Source organism: Anabrus simplex, chromosome 1 (genome assembly GCF_040414725.1).
Source record: "Anabrus simplex isolate iqAnaSimp1 chromosome 1, ASM4041472v1, whole genome shotgun sequence".
Lineage (NCBI taxonomy): Eukaryota > Metazoa > Arthropoda > Insecta > Orthoptera > Tettigoniidae > Anabrus > Anabrus simplex.
Genome location: NC_090265.1, coordinates 314115907 through 314139640, shown reverse-complemented (window position 1 = coordinate 314139640; position 23734 = coordinate 314115907). Strand labels below are relative to the sequence as shown.

Sequence of the window (23734 nt, the reverse complement as noted above, 5' to 3'; positions counted from 1 at the left end):
TCTCACACAGTACTTGACAGGTCATGGATTCTTCCGAAAATTTCTTCATAGACTAGGACTAGCAACTAGTCCGGTGTGCATATACTGCGGTGATATTGATGACGTGTTACATAATTCTTTGTGTGTGTTCATTGGCTGCCACAAAGAAGATGCTTAGAAGTTATGCAGGGAGAATTGATGCCACAAGGGATCGTGTCAGTAATGCTACGAAGTCAAGAGTCTTGAGACCAGGTGGCAGTCTACATAGAAAATATTCTGCGTCAGAAGAAGGACCTGGATGATTATGACAGACAGTAAAGCAGAAGAAGGAAGATGAAGCACAAGATGCATTAAGCACGACATCTGTCCTGTAGTAATGCGAGAGCGGATTCCGGGGCGAAGATAAGCGTCGTGGGAAAAGTGAGTGTGGTGTTTAGTGGGTAAGAATCTGCACACATTTGTCGGGTGCAGACCCTCACAAGCGTCTTATGAAAGATTTTCGACACTCCCTCGCAAAATAGTTTTTTATTATTATTATTATTATTATTATTATATAATTCGCTGGGGCCATCAAGGACCACATTAAGTCTTGTTGCATTTGACACTGAACTTGGCCTTCTTTAGAGCCCAAATTTCCCTCATTCTTTGTGAGTGGGCCTGCTTACGCTCCTCTGTCCAAGGGGCACCGTGTTTTCTCTTCGGTTGCTCGTCTCGGTTTAGCCCGTTCGTCAATATTTTATTGCGGAAGATATCTCTGTTAAGGGCGTCTTCAGCTGAGATATGTAGCATTTGCAGGTCTTCTTTGGTATTTCTAAACCAGGGAATTGTGGTTTTGGGGTTTGAATAAAAAAAGTGAAAGATTTCTTTAGTTAACTTTCTTCCGTCCATTCTTTTCAGATGACCGTAAAATCATGCCCGTCTTTTTCTGATTGTGTCGGTAATTTTCTCTATTTTGCTGTAGACTTCCTTGTTGGATCTCTTTTGATGGATTCCATTTTTGTACTTTGATCCCAAGATTCCTCTCACAATTTTGCGTTCTCTTTTCTCCAGTTCTTCAAGGAGTCCTCTGTTGGCATTTAGAGACAGGGTTTCGGCTGCATAGAGAACTACTGGCTTCAGAACTGTTTCATAGTGACGTATCTTGGTGTTTTGGGAAAGGCATTTTTTTGTTGTAGATTGTGCGGGATGTTTGGTAGGCTATTTCCAGTTTGCGTACTCGCTCCTGAAGTGCTTCTTTGTCCAGTCCATTTTTCATGATGATCTCACCCAGGTATTTGAATTTGTCTACTCGGGTGATGTCCCCGTATTTTGTATGGAGTTTTGGTGGAGCCTCTTTGATGTTAGTCATTACTTCTGTTTTATCAAACGATATCTGCAAACCAGTTTGTTCAACTTGAGCTCTAGCGGTTTCTATATCGTTTGAGAGAACAGCAATATCATCGGCAAATGCTAAGCAGTCTGTTGCGATCTCCTTGGATTTGGTTCCTATTCTCAATGGACTGTAGTTGGTTTCCTGTAATCTCACCCGCCAGGTTCTGATGATCTTTTCAAGAACACCGTTGAAGAGTATCGGGGATAGCCCATCACCTTGTCGGACTCCTGTTTTGATGTCAAAGGAATGCGAGAGACATCCGTGGAACTTCACCTTGGATTTTGTATCTGTCAGGGTGGCTCTAATTAATGCCAGCAGTTTCAAATCAACTCCAAATTCATTTAAGATGTTTAGCAGGACTTATTATTATTATTATTATTATTATTATTATTATTATTATTATTATTATTATTATTATTATTATTATTATTATTATTATTATTATTATTAGCGTAAGATGTGTACATGACAATAAAAATATACAAACATAGTACAAAATATACAAATATACAAGGTGGTGACAGCATCAGGACTTCACTTTTATATTTTAATGTCCAAATTTTTTATCCAAGTAATCACTTCTGGTGTTACTTCAAAAAACTCCTCCGCAGAACCAGGAAATGCTCGTAGGGGGCACTCTAAAACTATGTGCTTGATAGACTGCACTTGAGCACCACAGTCACAGCAGGGAGAATCTACCCATCCCCATAGATGTGAGGCTGCACCAGTCCTCCCAACACAACATCGGATCCTGTTCAGTGTTGACCAAACAGCATGGGGGAAACTGAAGCCAGCCAGTTTCATGCTGGGGTTGGAGATATCACATAAGCCACTGGGAGACAACATCCTCCACTCTTTTCTCCAGGCATTCCTGGGATTGAACCGAGGACATGACAGGTCCAAAGCTATCTTCCACACTGGTTTTCTTGATTTCAGCCTAGTTGTAGTATGCTGCTATATATCTTGATGTATAGGAAGGGCCTCATGCACTATTCTGCACCATAAGCTAGTAAATGCTTGTTGTCTCCTTATATGAATGGGAGAGATATTGTAAAGGACAGGTAACCATTGCACTAGAGTTGAGTACAGCATGCCGGATACAATACGCATAGCCTGGCGAAGTTGGATACCAAATTAGATTGCAGTGAGAGCTATTTAACCATATTCTGGCACAGTACTCAGCTGTAGAATACACCATGGCCAAGGCATCAGCTGCCCATGAAGTTCCAGCTAACTTGCTCAGCAGGTTATTCCGAGTCTTAAGTTTAGCGGCTGTTTTATCTATGTGACTTCAATATGTCAGTGATCCGTCTAATGTTACACCTAGGTATTTTGGTGTACTATTGTATTTCCAAAGTTGATTCCTGAACCATATCCTAGGTTGATAAGTAGCCCCTTAAGTTGTTAAGATGGAACGCGGCTACTTCCGTCTTCGAAGGACTTGGTTGAAGTCTCCACTTCCTAAAGTATTCATCCATCATCCGTAGATCTTCAGACAGTATATCCTCAGCCTCCTTGAAAGCTTATCTCTGTACTGTTAGGTTTATATCATCGGCATAAATGAATTTCTGAGCTGTAGTTTCTGGAATATAGGGGATAAGACTGAACCCTGCAGTAAGCTGTTATTGAATTTGTGAAATCTACTCCTGGAGTTTTCAGAGAATACCTGGAATAATCGATTACACAATACATTATAAATGACAGTAATCACCTTAAGACAAGGTACAATCTTGATGAGCTTCAGGAGGAGACCCTCTCCTCAGACAGTGTCATAGGTCGCTGACAGACCAAGGAAGACAGAAACATTTTTTAATTTCTTCTCAAAACCATTCTCCAGATATGATGTTTAGGCAAGGACTTGGTCACTACAGTCTCGCTTGAGGCAGAACCCAGTTTGCTCTATTGGGATCAGGTGTTCAATTGCAGGAGCTATCCTGTTCAGGATTAGTCTTTCCATTAGTTTATATGTAACACACAGCAGAAAATTGGCCTGTAGCTCTGGGGTACAGAAGGGTGCTTTCCTGGCTTCAGTAACGAGATGATTTTGGTTCTCTTGAATACTGGGGGTACACGTCCAGAGCGCAGTTATACCGCTAAAAGAGGACGCCAGCCAGCGTACAGTTGTGGGGCCACAGTTCTTCAGTAGCTCTGGATATACACCATCAAATCCAGCTGCTTTACCATTCTGGAGGGACTTCAGGCCATGCTGTACTTCCTCTGGAGAAAATGGTAACCCCTTGAGCTCAGATCAAATTTTTCTGCTGTATTTCTTATCTTTCATGGGCCTGGATGAGGAGACAATGTAGTTGGCAATGTTCTCTAAATTTATAGATTATAATTTTCTTGCTGGCTTGTTTGATGAGTCCAATTTTTGGATAAGTGACCAAGCTTTCCGGCTTGAGTGAGTAAAGCTGAGCATTTCAACAGTTTTGTTCCACTTTTCTTTCCTGCCACTGTCCAAGGATGCCAGCAATTCAGTAGCTTTCTCATGACTGTTGTCTTGCTCGTACTCTTTGTATATACGGCTACTGTAGTTTCCTCACTCCACCCAGGTATGTAATCTTTACAGAATCCTCTCGGAATACTTCGCTTAGCAGCAGCTTTGATTAGTCCCACAAAACAAACTTAGTTCTCAGGAGATGGTTTTACCCATCTTATGTTAGCATCTACAAGGAGTACGGTTTCCAGTCAGCTTTCTGAAAATTCCACCGTATTTTAGGTGTTGATCTAATTATTGGTATTTGCAGACCGATTTTGTAGATTATGGGTCTGTGTTGGCTTCGTGGGAAATCGTGACCCTACACGTGACCCCCAGGTGGTGCTAAGCGAGCAACAGAGACTAGATGCCGCCATACTGTCTTCATCGACCTCACGGCAATGACAATAAAAGAGTTAGCCCTTTTCAGGGTACAGCATCCTAGACATGGACTCTAGGCCCTCAATTAACCATCTCTCAACTAAACATTGAGGGTATAAGTAGAGCCAAAAGTGAATACTTATCCAAGATACTTCTGGATCATTCTGTTGATATTCTGGTGCTACAGGGAACTCATTGTGAAGATGAACATCAACTGATTACCAAGGGGAAAATACCTGGGTACAAACTAACTACCGGACTTCACCACCCTAAATATGGCATCGCCATCTATATGAAGAATGATATTGACAACTATGAAGTTCTGCCATCAGACTCCATGCATAATATCTTCACCACATCTGTTCAAAATATTACTATCACGAACGTTTACAAACTACCAATGGTTAATTGGCCAGACCCTATCACACTAAAACCCACCGAAAATAGTGTTATCCTAGGTGACTTTAACAGCCATCATACATTATGGGGTTATAAGAATAGCGATGAGAATGGCGACAGACTATTCCAATGGATAGACATTAATAACCTGACACTGGTCTATGACACCAAGGACAAAGGTACATTCCATTCAGCACGATGGGATCATGATTATTCTCCAGACTTGTGTTTTATGTCACATGGACTAATGACCGAATCTTCACAAACCCAAAGGCAAGTATTGAACTCATAACAGATGCCAGGGGTTTAATGGGCAGGTGGAAATCTTCTCAACGTAAAAGGAAATCTTCATGGTGGTGTCACAAACAACGGACCTCATGGGGAGGAGGAAAATGATGTTGGTGAAATTACACTTGAGGAAGTGGAAAGGATGGTAAAAATACTCCACTGTCATAAAGCAGCAGGAATAGATGAATAGATGGTTAAGATGAAGTTGGATGAAAACCAGTGTGGTTTCAGACCACACTGAGGGTATAAGTAGAGCCAAAAGTAAATACTTATTCAAGATACTTCTGGATCATTCTGTTGATATTTTGGTGCTACAGGAAACTCATTGTGATCTGTCAGGATCAGATTTTCAGTATGTGCCAGGAAACTGAAAAATGCTCCGAGAGGATTAGAAAGTTGTGTTTATGTTTCGTAGATCTAGAGAAAGCATATGACAGGGTATTGAGGGAAAAGATGTTCACCATAGTGTGGGACTATGGGATCAGGGGTGGATTATTAAAATCAATCAAAAGCATTTATGTTGACAATTGGGCAGCAGTGAGAATTGTTGGTAGAATGAGTTCTTGGTTCAGGGTTCTTACAGGGGTAAGACAAGGCTATAATCTTTCACCTTTGTTGTTCGTAGTTTACATGGATCATCTGCTGAAAGGTATAAAGCGGCAGGGAGGGATGCAGTTAGGTGGAAATATAGTACGCAGTCTCGCCTATGCTGACAACTTTGGTCTTAATGGCAGATTGTGCCGAAAGCCTGCAGTCTAATATCCTGCAACTTGAAAATAGGTGTAATGACTATGGTATGCAAATTAGCCTTTCGAAGACTAAATTGATATCAGTAGGTAAGAAATTCAATAGAATAGAATGTCAGATCGGTGATACAAAGCTGGAACTGGTAGATAATTTCAAGTATTTAGGATGTGTGTTCTCCCAGGATGGTAATATAGTAGGTGAGATTGACTCAAGGAGCAGTAAAGCTAATGCAGTTAGCTCACAGTTGTGATCAACAGTATCCTGTAAGAAGGAAGTCAGCTCCTGGATGAAACTATCTTTACATCAGTCTGTTTTCAGACCAACTTTGCTTTACGGGAGCAAAAGCTGGTTGGACTCAGGATATCTTATTCATAAGTTAGAAGTAACAGCATGAAAGTAGCGAGAATGATTGCTGGTACAAACAGATGGGAACAATGGCAGGGGGTATTCAGAATGAGAAGGAAAAGCTACGTTAGGAATGAACTCAATGGATGAAGCTGTATGCATAAACGGCGTTCAGTGGTGGGGTCATGTAAGGCAAATGGAGGAGAATAGGTTACCTAGGAGAATAATGGACTCTGTAATGGAGGGTAAGAGAAGTAGAGGGAGACCAAGACGATGATGGTTAGACTCAGTTTCTAACAATTTAAAGATAGGAGGTATAGAACTAAATGAAGCCACAGCACTAGTTGCAAATAGAGGATTGTGGCAACATTTAGTAAATTCACAGAGGCTTGCAGACTGAAAGCTGAAAAGGCATAACGGTCTATAATTAGGTGGGTGGGTGGGTAGGTAGGTAGGTAGGTATTGTACCTCAAAAAGATACAGGTATAATTTGTTATTCAAGTTTTCTTCTTCAGGTATTTTGTAAATTTACTTTATCCTGAATAAGTTTTAAAAACTGAAGAACCTCACAGTTATAAATCAACCAAGTCAAAACTGAAAGGAAATGGCTTCCACTATTGCAACTTATAACAAAAAGAAACAAAAACAACCTAGTCAGTTGAGGAAAACTCTCATTCAGTAATTATTCTGTGTATCAGTCAGAATTAAGGGTGGAGTTAAAAAACTGGCCCTACAATTCTTTTAGCAATAATAGTGCACCAAACCTCTGCTTGAAGGTCATGAAGTGGAGTTACACGAATTCTTGGATTCTCACATCAACAGTACAAGTTATTTTGTTAATTTACATGTTCAAGCAAATAAAACCACGCCTCATCATAAAACGGCACTAACTCAGGATTTAATTCACCACTGTTCACAGACTGAAGAAGCCAATCGCAATAACATTTTCTTTGGCTGGAACTCTTGGGCTTAAACTTTTCACTTCTTTGACTTTGTCAGGCTTAAATTTCATTTCTCTTGCTGCCCACCATGCAAAGAACATGAAATCTCACTTTGCTGAGCCAATTTCCTTAAAGATTTTCGGGGTGATCACTCAAGTCTTTTGCAAGTATCCTCAATATTTTCCTCAATTATGATAAGCAGTTGTTTATCTCGCTTTTTTGTTTAGCAGTGAACCCACAGTTTTAAATGTATTCACAGTTTTCTTACCATATTACTGTATCGCTTTGGCACTTGGGTTCTAGGAAATTGGTTGTGGAATTCTCTTCTCACTCTCCCAGCAGATTCATATCAATTACTGCTGTATAAGAAGCAATAATGCTGTACGCTGCACAGAAGCTTATTGTATACTAGCTGAGACCTTGACATCACTGGGCAGCTACATGGGTCAGGCGGCTATTGCATCATCACTCGCCCAGACATGGCACAGAGAAAAATCAGCAACTGGACTGAGACTCACACCATACATAGCTATTGGTATCTTTTTGCCTTTTTGATTTTAACACAAATAAATAATGGTATAGGAAAACTCAAAATTAGAAAATAATTGAGTAAACCGTGTTGATGCTGTTTTAAACATACTATCAGTAAATGCTAAATGCTATGGGACTTACACTCAAATATCAAATGTTTGAAGGTAGATTTTCCCTACCAGTCCTTTAGATTCTTTATCCACATTGTACTTCTTCTACTGGGACTTTGCTTGCCTTCAATCCTACCTTGCATGATGATGTACAAGGGACTATATTATTGTAGATATCATATGGCATGGGTACTTCTTGTTGTTTTTTCACATTAGAGTCCTTTTGACATCTTCAACATCATAATAATTAATAAGAAATTTCTGCCATGTTTGATGACTTAATACAAATTTGGAATTTCAAGACCAGTCATTGATATTGGGTTTGCAGATCAATGTCTGTTCTGAATTCTATTCACAAATCTCTTTAATGTATTTCTTTCTGGGAACAAAGAAATTCTTCACTGCAAATGTCACTTACAATTCTTTGCAATACTTGTGAAGCAGTTGCATTTAGTCCTCATTCTGCATATCATTTCAATGTATTCACAGGTTTTCTTAACTTCACCAGGAACACTAGAATTGTGCTGACTGATGTTTTGTCCCATTTATGATTACTATAACGTTATTTAAATTTTTAGTAGTTGTACAAGGTTTCTCTCTCTTCACAATTGGAGCATATCATTTCAATGTATTCACAGGTTTTCTTACTTCACCAGGAACACTAGCATTGTGCTGACTGATGTTTTGTACCATTTATGAGTACTGCAATGTTATTTAAATTTTTAGTAGTTGTAGAATGGGCTCTCTCTCTTCACAATTGCAATACCTTTTACCCGTATCTTTACTAAAGGAGTGGAAATGGTAACAACAGCCAATATAACATAGTTTTGGTATACCTTTCTGTGAACACAGTACCGGTATTTCCACCATATTACACTAACATTTTAAAATTAAATGCTATACCATGACAGGGAATTTTGTTTTTGTTCTTATGCAACTTCTTACAAAATTGTACAAAACTATTTTGATCCTCCTAGTCAGTACTATATATTTTACATCCAATTAAGACGGAACTTCACACATAAATAGACATGTTTTGACCCGGCATTGGCTCATCCTCAGTAAGACAAGTAAAATGAATTAAAAACATAGGAAACACACAAAATGAAATGTTAGTTAAAAAGTATTTTTAAAAAGCATGATGAAAGTTAAAAAACTGTGAAATGTTGATTGTTAAAACAGTCTTGAGCTGGAGGTCTTTCTGTTTCAGCGATCAACATTTAACAGTTTTTTAACTTTCATCATGCTTTTTAAAAACTTTTTAACCAACATTTCATTTTGTATGTTCCTATGTATTTTAATTTATACATGTCTTACTGAGGATGACCCAATGCTGGGTCGAAACATGTCTATTTATGTGGGAAGTTTCATCTTAATTGGATGTAAAATATATAGTAATGACTAGGAGGATTAAAATAGTTTTGTACAATTTTGTAAGAAGTTCAACCATCAATACAGATTTAACCTGAGATTCATAGTCTGTAATTGTTATGCAACAGCACTGGGATTGCAAATGCAATGAACACTATGGGAAAATCTACAACCTATTTTCCAGTCATTGACCGGGTCAGGGATGGAATGAAGGAAGCCCCCATCTTGCGGCAAGGATAGGAATTGTGCCGGCTGCCGAAGCCTGTCACACTCCTATGGGGCAATGATTAATGACTGACAGATGAGATGAAATGAAATGATAGTGGAATTGCTGGAATGAAAGATGACAGGGAAAACCGGAGTATCCGGAGAAAAACCTGTCCCGTCTCCGCTTTGTCCAGCACAAATCTCACAGAGAGTGACCGGGATTTAAACAATGAACACTACATAGCAATATTGATAATTAGAACTTGCGGATTTTTTAAAGCCAGAACCACATACCATATTTAGAGTGTGTACATTTTTCACTGGGTATTGAAAGGATTAAGTAGTATGGAAATGATTAAAATGACAATTTAGAAGTGGATATTTTTCACACATGGAACTCATAACATTCTTCTTACTGTGCTGTAACCACTTAGCAAAAGTTGGTGATCATTTTTGTATCGACTGCTGCTTGAAACTACTTGAAGGTAGATTTTCTCTACCAGTTCTTTAGATTCTTTAGCCACATTGTCCTTCTTCTATTGGGACCTTGCTTGCCTTCAATCCTACCTTGCATAATATACAAGGGAATATATTACTGTAGGTATCACATGACATACGTACTTCTCAATGTTTTTTCACAATTTATTTTGATTTTCTCATAGGCCCCAGCTCTTCCACATTTTTCACTTTATCAACCTAGTTTCTATGCAATATGGATCTATGTAAACCCATATTTCAAATGCTTTTCTTAAACAAGTGTCTGAAAAGGACCAGTTTTCTACTCCATATGGAGAAGATATAACACGTCTAATAAGCCTCATTTTCAGTTTTAAACTTACGGTGGCTCAGGCATTCTGTTTCCTTCCAGGGGCTGATGACCTAGATGTTAGGCCCCTTTAAATAAACATCATCACCATCATCATCATCATCATCTCTATTCTTGCTTTTATTGCCACAATCATGTCCGGATTGTCCTGGATATTACAGCCAACGTATATAATTTTATTTACTATCTTTAACAGAATTCAATTTGCTGATATCCTTGTGTAATTCAGTATGTTGTTTACCGATGACCATTATATTTGTTTTAGCGGTGTTCAGATTTAAGCCATGTTCCTGACATGCTATCGTGATTCTGTTGATGAGCAGTTGCAGTTCCTCAGACTTATTGCCAATGACAATGGTGTGATGATGTATCTGAAATGGTTGATTGGTACACCATTCACCTTAACAACACCTGTGGTATTTTCCAGTACTCCTTGAAGATTTCTTCAGAATATATGTTGAATAGAAGAGGAGACAAGATTCAACCATGTTTAACATCTCCTTGTATTTCAGCATCATCCGATAACTTTTGGCCTATTTTGACATTACCCACTTGGTGCCAGTACAAGTGCTTAATTATTTGGAGGTGCCTGTCATTTATCTCAAGCCATTTCAAAATTTACAGTAGTTTACAGTGTCATACCTTTCCAAATACTTTTTCAAAATCAATGAAACAAATAAATCTAGTGATTGACATCTCACATCGTTGCACAAGTATCCGTATCTGAATCCATACTGTATCAGATCAAATTAAATGGATGGCTTTTCCGGCGTTTGCTAGAGCAAACGCCGGAAAAGCCATCCATTTAATTTGATCTGATCTTGATATGCTCTATTGGTGGAAAAGAATCTAATTCCCTTCATGGGAACTTAGAATTTCCATTTGGAATTGCTAGGCGGGCATTAATTCCATTGTGGAGTTTTATCTCCCGTATGCAGTTATCAGACTGTGCTTCATAAATAAGCTTCTGATAAGTTCACCTGCATACACCCCAGAGTCAGTGGGTAGGGTCTGACACATCCCACTCTGAAGAGTCTAGTGTCAGACCTAAGACGAAACGCTGGTAATAGAGCAAACGCCGGAAAAGCCATCCATTTAATTTGATCTGATTTTTTATATGCTCTATTGGTGGAAAAGAATCTAATTCCCTTCATGGGAACTTAGAATTTCCATTTTCCATACTGTATGTCGCATATAAGTTCTTCAACTTTGTGGAAATCTTTGAGTGAATTATTCTAAGGAAAATTTTAAAATGTAAATCATTAGGCTTATGGTTCTGTAGTCAGCACATCTCTTTGCATTGCTTTACTTTGGAATTGCAACAAAAGTTGTTTTTAACCATTCACTGAGTGCTCTGTACTTCCAGTCAACTCATAAAATGGTAAAAATTTCATGATGTTCCGTATTGAACTGTATCACAATTAAATTGAAATAACAAATAATGTAGTTCAACCTATTCAGTACAAGTAAATAAGAAATGTCATTTATCTCAAGCCATTTCAAAATTTACAGTAGTTTACAGTGTCATACCTTTCCAAATACTATTTCAAAATCAATGAAACAAATAAATCTAGTGATTGACATTCTTATTTAATTATAAACGGAAGCGGTACCAGTTTCGGCCCCAATCTGTGTCATCATCAGCCGAATAAAAATGCAAAAACAATTCATAGGTAAATAAGAAATTAAAGGATGAGTCTTTCACCAAAACAGTTGAAGAAGCAATATAAGATAATGGGGATAGCACTGCACAATTTTAAATTGTAAAATTTAGAAGAAGTAGAAGGTCAGTCACTTATATGAAGTAAGGTGCAATCTTCTGAATAGTAGCACAACACATGCAAAATTCGGCACTGTGTCTCAAAATGTTTGCGAGAAGAGGGGAACAGTTAAGTGAGCCAGCCTGCATATACTATCAGGCACAAAGTCGCAACACAATTTAATGAATATGAAGTCCCAAAATTGTGTAGAAGTCAAAGACGAGTCGCTTGATTGAAGCAAAATGCTAGCTCCTGAAGATCAGCGCAACATACTCAATGTCCGGCACTGTGCTGTCAAATGCCAACGGAACTCAGTGAATAGCTTAATGATCTAGCCTGTAATTGTTTCGGTTGCGAAAATGTATTGTTTCATTGATTTTGAAAAAGTGTTTGGAAAGGTATGACACTGTAAACTACTGTAAATTTTGAAATGGCTTGACATAAATGACAGGCACCTCCAAATAATCTATATATATAAAATAACTTGTCCTGACTGACTGACTGATTATTCATCGCCGAGCCAAAACTACTGGACATAGAGAAATGAAATTTTGGGGATACATCCTTATTAACATGTAGGTGCACACTAAGGGAGGATTTTTGGATATTCCGTCGCTAAGGGGGTGAAATGGGGGGTTAATTTTTAAAATGAGAATATCTATATCTCAACAACTTAAAGGTTTAGAGTAATAAAAATTGGTATTTGGTATCTCCATTAAAAATAAAGAACCACGAGAAAATCCCATGAAGGGGGTGGGGGGGAAAGGGGTTGAACACCTTTTATTAGGAGACTTGTATCTCAAAAACTAAAGATGTTATAGCCGAACATTGGAGACACTGCAATTTTCAGGTCTATAATATCTTCAGTTTCTGAGATATAAGTATCCTAATTTAATGCATTCAACCATTTCTTCACCCCTTTTCACCCCTCCTATTGGGATTTTCCAAAAACAAAAAAATACGCGTTTCTTTATTTTTAATGAAGATTCTAAATACCAATTTTTACACCTGTAAACTTTCAATTTTTTGAGATATAGATTCACTCATTTTAAAAATTCACCCCCGCTTTTCACCCTCCCATTAATTGGATTTTCCAAAAACAAAAAATACGTGGTTCTTAATTTTTAAAAGAGGTCAAAAGTACCAATTTTCTGGTCTGTAATATCTTCAGTTTCTGATATATAAGTACCGGTATCCTGATTAAAGGTATTCAACCCCTTTTTCACCCCTCCTATTCGGATTTCTGAAAACAAAAAAAAATACGTGTTTCCTTATTTTTAATGAAGATTCTAAATACCAGTTTTTACATCCGTAAACTTTAAAGGTATTGAGATACAGATACACTCATTTTAAAATTTCACCCCCTTAGCGACGGAATATCCAAAAATCCTCTCTTAGCGAGCACCCTACATCTTAATATGGATGTATCCCCAAAATTCCATTTCTTTATGTCCAGTAGTTTTGGCTTGGCGATGATGAATCAGTCAGTCAGGACAAGTTATTTTATATATATAGATTCCAATGGAGAAACCCAGTTAATGGAACTTAATGGAACTTGAATCCCAGCCAAAATAGGCTTATTATAATTCACATCAATTTTCTTCATCTTCAAAGAGTTAAAAATGATTAGATTGATTACTAATATATTTAAGGATGCAGAAGTCCCACTTTAAGTCATGACTTAAGTTAAATCTGATCTGAAATTATAATAGGCCTACTTTTTTAGTCAATCTTATGGCAGTTTGTACGAAGCTATTCTCTTTGGTACGAAGTTGATGTCTGGTAGGTATGTTTACGTGAAACTTATTGAAGCGGCCACTAAATCATAAACTGGTTCTCCAAAAGTAATTCCTGAATACAATTATCACAGTATTATGGGCACTCATGATATATTTTGAATCCTTACAAATAACTTCAATAGAAATTAATGTGCATTTACATTTCTTACCTTAAAATTAATTTCACTTTGATGCTTGTGAGTAACACTGACAGTTCCTGGTAAATTCTCAAATGTTTCCTCACTTGCCATAAATAAGACACTCTAGAACTTTATATAATGACCCAAAATATGCTTATGGGCTCGGAAAAAGTACACTGACATAATCTCTACCAATTCTCCTTCACTTTCCTTGCCAATTCCAGAGCCTTTATGAAAATAGGTCAAATGCTGTGTAAGACTTACTGTTGCACATAGATGGATGATAAGTCTCAGCAAAACGTGGTTAGTGGTGTATTGAATGGAGAATGATAGTTTAATCTGCAGCACATATTTATGAAATTAGGGTGTTGGTCTGACAACAGGTTGGCGAACGGGAGCAGGTATTAATGATGCCACTTAATCATTCCATAAATGTTTTCCACATCATTGAGAAAAAATGTGTCAACAATATATCAAAAGCCTGTGGTTTAGAGAATTTAAATTTCACAATATAATTTACTCACAAAATATAATACAAAAGGTCAGCACCAATTTATTCTTCTACTTCAGAAAGGCACACTTTATAAGGTACATAGAAGGGATGTTGATGTCAACTGTCAATTTAATGTGACACAGTACTGCCGAGGGACTCTACTTCTAACTTGCCCCACATGCAACAGCTTTCCCACTTCTACTCCTCGCTCTTCCCAAGCGTCAAAACGCCCATTCGTTCCACCTGACGTCCTGCTTCGGTACAGGCGCACTCAAAGTAAATCAATAATTTAAGAATTTCTGGCTAGTCGCAGGACCGTTCGCGATATGGATTACCAGTACAAGGTCTCAGTTGACATGCAAATAAAAATAGACTTTGCGGATGCTAAAAATAGACAGTATTGAGGCGCTTCGAAACATGTCATGAAGTTTACGACTTTGTTTCAGGTTTAGAAGAGTGGGTGGGATGAGGAAAAGATTTTTTGTCAATGTGCCACAAAAAGCTGGGATAGTTCTCATTTAAACAAAGCGCACCGCACCGTGACGTACATATTACATAACAAGTTCATACGGACCTATAGCATTCGTTGAATCATCAAGATCCGTCCACGTTGAGCAAGAAAGGGCACATTTATTGTCAAGGCGTTTGCTTTTTGACACTTCTGAAGGGTGTTCGCCACAATTAAATCAATAGTGCTTTTCTTGTTTGGACAATTACTTTGATTTTGACACAATGCGCGACAGTGAAACCTCATTCCCTTGTATTCTGTTGCATTGCAACTTTCCATATCTTTCAGATTTTTCCTACTAGGTAGCGCAGCGTGGTGTACTGCCATACAATCATATGATCGGCGCTAGCGCGTGGTCTTCAATTTTGACGATGATTTTGACATTTGTCTTTGCATTGCTAATCTCATAATATGATGTGCTGCAAGGTTACGATCTTTAAATAGCAGGAACTACAGTAGTGATATCTTCTGAAATTTGGTGTTAACAACACCTGAGGAATTAATTCCATTAATAACCTAGTAATAATGTAACGGCACTAGGAAACCGGCTCTGATGGAGCAACGGGGAGATAATTCTGTACTGTTCACAGTGACAGTGGTATTGCCAAGCAGCCAGCTAATTCGGAATACGCTCTATTATGTTGGAAAAAGAAAACTGGTAGTAAATGCTGACATTTTAGCGAAAGGGATTTGTGTACATATTTGTCCTACTGCATTTGAGGTAAATTAGAACCCACAAGGCACCGGTACTTGACGAATAATTGTGTCTGGGTACCGGTACTGGTGTAATCATAGTAATGAGATTCGTGGTAATGCGTTGTGCTCGACTGAAGTTCTTACTGAGTTTGATTGTAGTATTAACATTCTATACACTTTATAGGGAATTATTTGGTTCTTACGGAAGTACCAACTATGTAACGAATTCATTACGAGGAAAGTCTTCGAATAATTCGCCATCCACAGATAAATATTTATCACCGCCTTCTTTTCCGATTTTGCCTAACCGCACCAATTTTATCCCAGGTCTGTTTTTAAAGAATACTATTCCTCGTAATAGAAGTTACTGCCACTTCAATTATGGAATGCCAGAAGTATTTAATTGGACAAGACACACAATGGCAACACCAGAACTTGGTGAAGCTAGTCCATATCGTGTTATTTACAGTGTCATAGAGGAGAGGTATTCTAATCCTGTTGGTACATATAAGGGTTTAGGTATTACTTACTGCACTCATGCCACTCCTGAATTTTTGTATCACATTGTAGAAATTGTACGTCGATGGGATGGACCTGTTAGTGTTGCTGTCTATGCCCCTGGTACTGATGCAGGTCTGAGCCTTTCCACACTGTACCACATGTGCCATTGTCTTCCTGAAATGGCCCATGTGTCTGTTCACTTAATATTTCCCACTGCTAATCCGCCATTATTTACATCTGTATTGTATTTCCATCATCATAGTTATAATAAATCTAAATTACAACAGCATTTGTTTTTTGTGAACTGTTCTGCTCCAATAAATTTATTAAATGGAAGATATGAAACATTTCGTCATCAGAAAGGATTACTCTACCCTGTGAATGTGGGACGTAACGTTGCTAGGTATGGAGCAAAGACTTCTCATGTTCTAGTGTCTGATGTTGAGCTTTTACCAAGTTATGGTTTGGTTCCTGCTTTCTTATCAATGTTGGCAAGGTTTCGAAAACAGAGTGATGCACATCCATCATCTGTCTTTTCTTGGGATTCCTATTTGAACAATTATGTATATGTATTACCAGTATTTGAGATTGAAGCAAGCATAAGCAAAATACCGAGAACAAAAAGTGAACTTTTGGAACTATATAGTCATAGCCATGCTGTGTATTTTCATCGTTGGGTGTGTCTTCATTGCCAAAGATTCCCGGGTCTGCAGCGGTGGTTACAAAAGAAGCCTTTAACTACTGATGATGGAACACCAGTCATTCAGGTCTCTTGGCAGTTTCTCATACATTGTTCAGCATGTAGTGTTGCATAAAATGTCTGCATGAATTTACTGCATATGTCAAAACTATATCAGATTTTGCACTGTAATCCACAATTACTTCTTTTATGTAGAGATTTAGAACTAGTTAATTTGTCTTGGTAGGAAGTTACTATACTAGTCTTCTATCCAAATGTTTTTGCAGGTTTATAAATAAATGAATTTTTTTGTTAAACTGAAAGTAAAATTTTTCATTTACTCTTTCATCTGTTAACATGAAAGTTAAAGTATCACCTGACTACTACTACTACTACTACTACTACTACTACTACTACTACTACTACTACTAAATGTTTTCATTCCTGGGTGGGCCTCCTAGAGGTGACACCGTCTCTCAGGCCAGAAGATTTGTATTGGAGAAGGAGATGTGCGGAGAAGGTGAGAGAGTTGACGGCCAGGGACTATACTATGAACTGTCCTGGCATTTGCCTTATTGCAGGAGAATGGAAAACTATGGAAATCCATTCTCAGGACAGCCAACGGTGGGGACCAGCCCCTCTCTGCCTTCGGAATACAGAGGCGTAGAGCCACGGTGGAGCCATGGCCACCCCTTCCTCTACTCGGTTGGCCGGGTGGAGTGCAGAGATGTCAGACCACAGACCAGCTTTGGCCACTTGTGGGCTGAGACCTACTCTGCATCTGCTGACCCATCACGTGATGTAAAGGTAGCATATGTAGTTTGACGTTTTGATGACTTAGTGGAGGTGAGTGTTGTTTTTCTTTCTTGGTAAAACAGTGAGTTGAAGTCTTCATGGCAAAGTTTTCTGAAGTTATCAACTAAAGAAAAAGAAAGTACATAAAAAGTGAATAAATGAAAGACTTGCTTATTTTGCAAACTTAGTACCATGTTAGAAAGTAACAGAAATTGACTGGGAAAATCAAGTAAGAAATATGAGAGAAAGCCTGACACAAGGAGGAGGAGGAGTCAATGCCAAATTCAGTTTGCGTTCATTCACCATGCTCATTTCACATTGTAAGCTTCTGAGTTGGATATACCTTATGGGTAAGATAGATAAGGTGTCTTATGTAAAGTTTTCTGTAAAATAGCATTGTTTTGTGACGTACCAACTCAACGTCCTACACGAGCTGTATGGGTCTTTTTTTTGTTTGTGCTAATAGTATGACTTCGGCTACCCTGTCCCAACATTGTAATATGATGCCATTTAGGGTACTTAAATGCATTTTCACACCAGGCAAATGCTGGGGCTGTACCTTAATTAAGACCACAGCCACTTCCTTCCCACTCCTAGGCCTTTCATACCCCATCGTCGCCATAAGACATATCTGTATCAGTGCGATATAAAGCCAATTTAAAACAAAAAGAGGTACATAAATGTCAGCTTAGATGTTCCCTTGAACTCTACCAGAGGGCAGAGAAATGGATATCTGTTGGGAAATCTGTGGCCGAGTTTTAATTAATTTTGTTGAGTAAACAACAAATTTGCCTCCAGAGATCTTTATCGTGCCAACATCATGACTTGGAGTGTCAAATGGACTATTTTTCGCCCTTCCAAATTCCACGCCATCTCCTATTGCTTCCTCTTCTCACCTTGACCTGTCATTGCATTCTTTCTATTGTGTGTTCTTTTCCATAGGCCTATTCTTGTCTCTCCATAAAAGGTAAGGGTGTATTCTGCCCGAAGGCAGGTCCGAACCTCCGCAGAGTTGTGCCTGAGCTGGAGTTTACGTACGGTAGGGTGGCCAGTTCCTTTCCGCTCCTCCATTCCTTTACCCCCCCACCAACAGCGCGTGGCAACCCATCCAAATCTTGACCATGCCCAATGTTGCTTAACTTCAGAGATCTCACGGGATCCGGTGTTTCAACACGGCTATGGCTGTTGGCTTATCTCTCCATATACGACTTGATTTGAGAGTTGTTTTTTTCCTTTCCAACACTTATACAGGGAGAGGCGGTGAGTCGTTACCGTCCTGTGCAGAGAACATCAGGGGAACAGACAGGCATTCGGTTTCATTACGGTAGGCATAAATTGTTAGTTAAGAGTTAGTAATGAATGATGTTTACAACTAATGTAGATCTTAAATTTTATTAAAGCAGTTGTTCAAAATGACGTTCATTGTTCTCAATACAAACATTGCATTGATGTAAAAAACTTATTCTGAAACACTTGTATCTCTTCCTTTGAATTTTCATGCATCAGCTGCCTGATTTCATTCTCCAGGGATAACAGAAATAATGTTTAACAACAGGTGTAGGAATGCAGCACTAATAACGCTTATAATGTGCACTCAACAAGAACTCTACTCATAAACCAAAGATTAATTCCATATGCTTACCACTAACCATGCTCACGCCCTCTGTCTGACTGCAAAATCTATCCCTGCCACTGTGGAGCAAAGCCAGCATTTCCCCAGTCCACCTGCGTGGCAGCACCAGATAAAGTGTTTGTAGCTTTTTGCTCCCTCTCCCTGTATTATCCTGTTGGGATCCTTTTTTACTTTTATGTTCATCCTGTGTTCCTAATCTTTTGTGACATATTCCTCTTTATCTTATGTTTCTTCCCTTTTTATATGTTTTTCCAGCTTAATTTTATTCTTATGCTACACTTCCATATCAAGACTGAAGTTTTATCAGAACGGCCCCTCAATGTGTATTGATGCCCACCCTCCTAAAGAAAATGAGTGAAGCACAATAGGTAAAGAGACCTGAGAAATTTAATCATTACGCCTCCTGATTAAAATGAAGGAAGAAGGATAAGAGCAAGTAGGAATGGAAGACTGCAAGAAATGAGATGGTTTAAAAGTGAGTACAGGTGACTAAAGAAAGAAGTAGAGAAAAAATGTGAGGCAGCTAAGAAGGAATGGCTGAAAGAGAAGTAAAAATGTGTTGAAGCCTGCATGGTTGTTGGAAATATAGATCCTGCATACAGAAAAATCAAAGAAAATAAGTGCATGAATATTGAGAGCACAGATGAGAAACCACTTATAGGAAAAGAAGATGAGGCACAAAGTTTATTGAGAATACATTGTGCAACTGTATCACATACACAGTACAGGTCGTATAACTATAAGCTTGCATTAGAGAGATGATGAATTCAAACCACTCCATTGTCAGCTCTGAAGATGGTTCTTCATGTTTTCCCATTTTCGTATTGGTCAAATGCTAGGACTGTACCTTAACTAGCACCATGCCACTTTCTTCTCAGTCCTTGCCTTTTCCCATTTCACCATTTCTGAAAACATGTATGTGTTAGTGTGATGGTAAGCTGCTAGCACCTATCTGTGTTGGTGGGACGCAAAGCAAATTGAAACAACATGAACTGATCAGGGATTCTCTGGGCTCCAATATCTATTGTTCTGTGTAGCTATGTGATCATGCAAATAAAACCATGCATAATGAAAAAATGATCAAGTGTGAATCAACAATGTTTTTTAAAAACCCATTTAACAGTAATTCACTTCTTTTTCATAGTGTGGGGCCATAACTTTTGCATATCACATGAAAAGGTTGCAGTTTAAGAAGTTTGGTAGCCATATGGACTGAAGAAGGAACTGTTGAAACTTAACGGATGGGGTAGCCAGTTTTGAGGAGAGGGATCTTATTAGGAAGAAGACATTGATAATACACTCAGAATTATTTGCTGCTTTGCAAGAAACAGGCATGGAAAGTTTCACGTAGTACCCGTACAGTATATGAGACAAGAGAAGTGCCATCTGAGTTTTAAAATAAATTATCACGATATCTAAGAAAGATGATGCTCCCAAGTATGAAAACTACTACACCATTTCCACACAGTTATAACTTCAGAAATTAATTGCTGGAGAATGGAGAGAAAAACTGAAGCTGTATTTAGTGAAGATCAGTTAGCTTCTGAAGAAATATAGGAACTCAAGAAGCAATGCTGTCTTTACATCTGATCTCAGAAGACTGGATAAGTCAGGCTGAAAGGCTCAGACTGTTGAGGCCCTGGCCTTCTGACCCCAACTTGGCAGGTTTGATCCTAGCTCAGTCTGGTCGAATATGAAGTTGTTCAAATACGTCAGCCTTGTGTCGGTAGATTTACTGGTACATAAAAGAACTCCTGTGGGACGAAATTCTGGCATTTCGGCATCTCAGAAAACCGTCAAAAGAGTGGTTAGTGGGATGTAAAAACAATAACATTATCATTAAGACTGGATAAAGAAAGCATGGTCATGTACATGGCATTTGTTGATGTAGAAAAGAACTTTGAGATTCTGATGGACCCAAGTTTAGAGAAGGAAGATTATTTTATAATTTGCTCAAAAGGAAACTAAAGAGTAGAATATTTGTCTCCCTTAAAGAATTCAAAGTTTGTGAGATGAGTGTAACAACTAAAGAATCTAACTAGTCTGACATTGTTTAGAGTTGTGCAGTCTTCTCTTTTGTTTTTTCAGTGTAACTACTCTGGTCAATTGCTGTTCTGTTCCAACCTAATGATACTATTTATTCCACATCTAGTGAATATTTCAGTTTGCTTTCTTTGTATAATACTTCCTACTTTTGAAGTATTACAACTTCTCCTCTTTCATGGTACCAAAGACCTTGGTGTTCATTTTCTTTTAACTGAATCTTCAGTCAGTCGCAATTTTAGGCACTGGTAGGAGAAGTTGATCAAACAGACGAAGTCCCACTTCCATTTGACAGGCGAAGGACTCTCTGAAAAGAACTTGGCAAACAAAATGGAATTCGATGGGGCGCTATCAACAATATTAATGGTGCTTATGGAAGAAAGTAGAACTGGCTGAGTCAACTAAGGGGATGTGTTAAGTGTTTATGATATTTGGGTAAGGGGAGTATACCAAGGAAGAGAGAGATTATAAGGTGTTCTTAACAGGTGTTAAAAGGCAACAGGAAAAATGTGGAGTAGGACTGTTATCACTTGCCTCAGTATCCTTGCACAGAAATCAACCCACACTTCAAAATCTCACCGTAGAGTTCCTGATTTACCTGTAGGTGATAGGGTTGATAGCGATTGGCATGTAAAATCCGTATGACAGGCTGATGGAGGCCTGCTGTGCTATTTCTTGGGTGCTCATGCGATGATTTCCCTGTATAGTGCCCAAAACAATCTCAGGAGTATTACTGGGCATCACTGATGCTTCTCTAATAGGAAGTATTAGGGAAAGTTGCCATACCAGTTTCCTATCTCTGTATCATAGTTTTCAGTGTTACTTTCATATCCTACTCAATCTGGTTGCTTGGCACGACATATTTACCCCACTATGACAGATCAGTGCAGTATATAACTATCTGATGCAAACATGTTTTTAGATCAGACTGTGACAGAGCAACCCATCGTCACCTGTCCTTAGAAACTGCTATATTTTGCTCTTCAGGTGCGTTCACAGTGCCTTGGAATACTATCAGACATAGGCAAAGGACTATTGATCTTTCTAACTCCACTTTACTTTGTCTTTTCATAATGTTTCCTACCTGCTTGCTGCTTCCTGGTATGTATACATATTGTGTAAATCATGAAGTGAAATATATTTCTTTCACAAATAACTATACTGTAGTTTAGACATAAATTTAGGCATTTCTACTGAATGGAAAAATGTAGGTCTATACCGAGAGAGCATATACAACTTGTACTCCATACCAGCTGTTAGCTACCGAGTAGTTAGTTCGGTCTTCGACCAGAACACCACATGCATGTACTGCCTCTGATGGCGTGCAGCTAGCAGAATCTTTTGATTTATAACCTCCCACTCAATCTATTGATAGTAGGCTAATGACCTAGATGTTAGGCCCCTTTAAACAACAAGCAAACATTCTATTGATAGCATGCACAGTGTTCAGTTCAATTTCTGTACACTAACCTTGCTATAGGTGGCACTGAAAGTGATGTCCATCTGCAATCGCACATTCCTGACTTCTTTTGATGAAATTTCCATTCACACATGTGAATTCTTCAGTAATGCTTGTTATCTCTGCTGTAATATTTCCCTGCAATTCCTCTATGGCATGAGGATTATTCCTGTAAGTTTTATTTATTAGAGTTCCTCACAAAATGAATGTCATCTAAGGAATGATCGGCGGTATGAGCTATAGCAGAACCTTGTTGGCAATACCTGTTGTTTCTCTCATCATCTGACAACATTTGAAAAATTGGTACAGTTATGTTCATTGGTATCACTGTCCATTTATTGTATCATTAAAAAAGATGGACCCTATTATTCACCTTGCAGTTACAGTTCATTGTATGCCTAGTTTTTCATCATATAATGAAACTTCATGAACCAAGCAAGTGACCATTCAGTTTGGGTCACATAGCTATCAGCTTACATTCGGAAGATAGTGGGTTCGAACCTCACTGTCGGCAGCTCTGTAGATGGTTTTCTGTGGTTTCCTATTTTCACACCAGGCGAATGTTGCGGCTGTATCTAAATTAAGGCCACGGTCACTTCCTTCCTGCTCCTAGCTCTATCCTACTTCATTGTCGCTATAAGACCTATCTGTGTCGGTGAGACGCGAAGCAAATTGAAACTCCATGAACTGATCAGGGATTCTCTGTGCTCCAATATCTGTTGTTCTGTGAAGCTACGTGACCATGCATAATGAAAAAAATTATCAAATGTGAATCAACAATGCTTTTTAAAAACCCACTTAACAGTAATTCACTTGTTTTTCATAGTTTTGAGGCCATAATTTTTGCATGATTTCACACAAAAAGGTTGCAGTTTAAGAAGTTTGGTAGCCATATGGACTGAGGCTTTTGAAACTCAAACTTCTTGCACAACACGTCTTAGAGATTTATTTGGAGAGCGTACAAATGATGCATCTATTTCATAAATTTTTCCCTCATCAGAACTCTTTGTTTCAGCTTAGTAATTTTAGCATTTAGTGATCCTGTTGTTCTTAGTTTATTAACAAGAACCCTAATAGTTTCTCTACCTGAAATTGGAGCACTTGGGAACTTCACCTGAAATTGTACGCACACCTCTCTACGCAAGTCACTTTTAGATATACGTAAGAATGCTTTGTTCAAGTGTGAACTTTTCGTTTGGCATTGCATTAAATTAATATGATTATTTGCCACTCTAATTAATAATTTTCACACACACACACTTTAAATTTTAAGGTA

General features: G+C 38.4%; 2 protein-coding genes across 3 annotated transcripts in view; one reads left to right on the top strand and one right to left on the bottom strand.

Moving 5' to 3' along the window:
• Positions 1-14378, bottom strand: part of LOC136856734 (uncharacterized) — a 93248-nt gene extending 78870 nt beyond the window's left edge. The window contains exon 1 of one of the 2 annotated variants that reach the window (XM_067134812.2): positions 13682-14378. In XM_067134812.2, coding sequence (XP_066990913.2) covers positions 13682-13762 — 81 coding nt within the window. In that variant the 5' untranslated portion in view covers positions 13763-14378. The remainder of the gene's footprint in view (positions 1-13681) is intronic. The other variant, XM_067134813.2, reaches the window with a different exon arrangement.
• A 1007-nt stretch (positions 14379-15385) lies between these two features.
• Positions 15386-23734, top strand: part of LOC136856735 (beta-1,4-glucuronyltransferase 1) — an 86992-nt gene continuing 78643 nt past the window's right edge. Inside the window, exon 1 of the mRNA XM_068231105.1 lies at positions 15386-16616. Coding sequence (XP_068087206.1) covers positions 15450-16616 — 1167 coding nt within the window. The 5' untranslated portion in view covers positions 15386-15449. The remainder of the gene's footprint in view (positions 16617-23734) is intronic.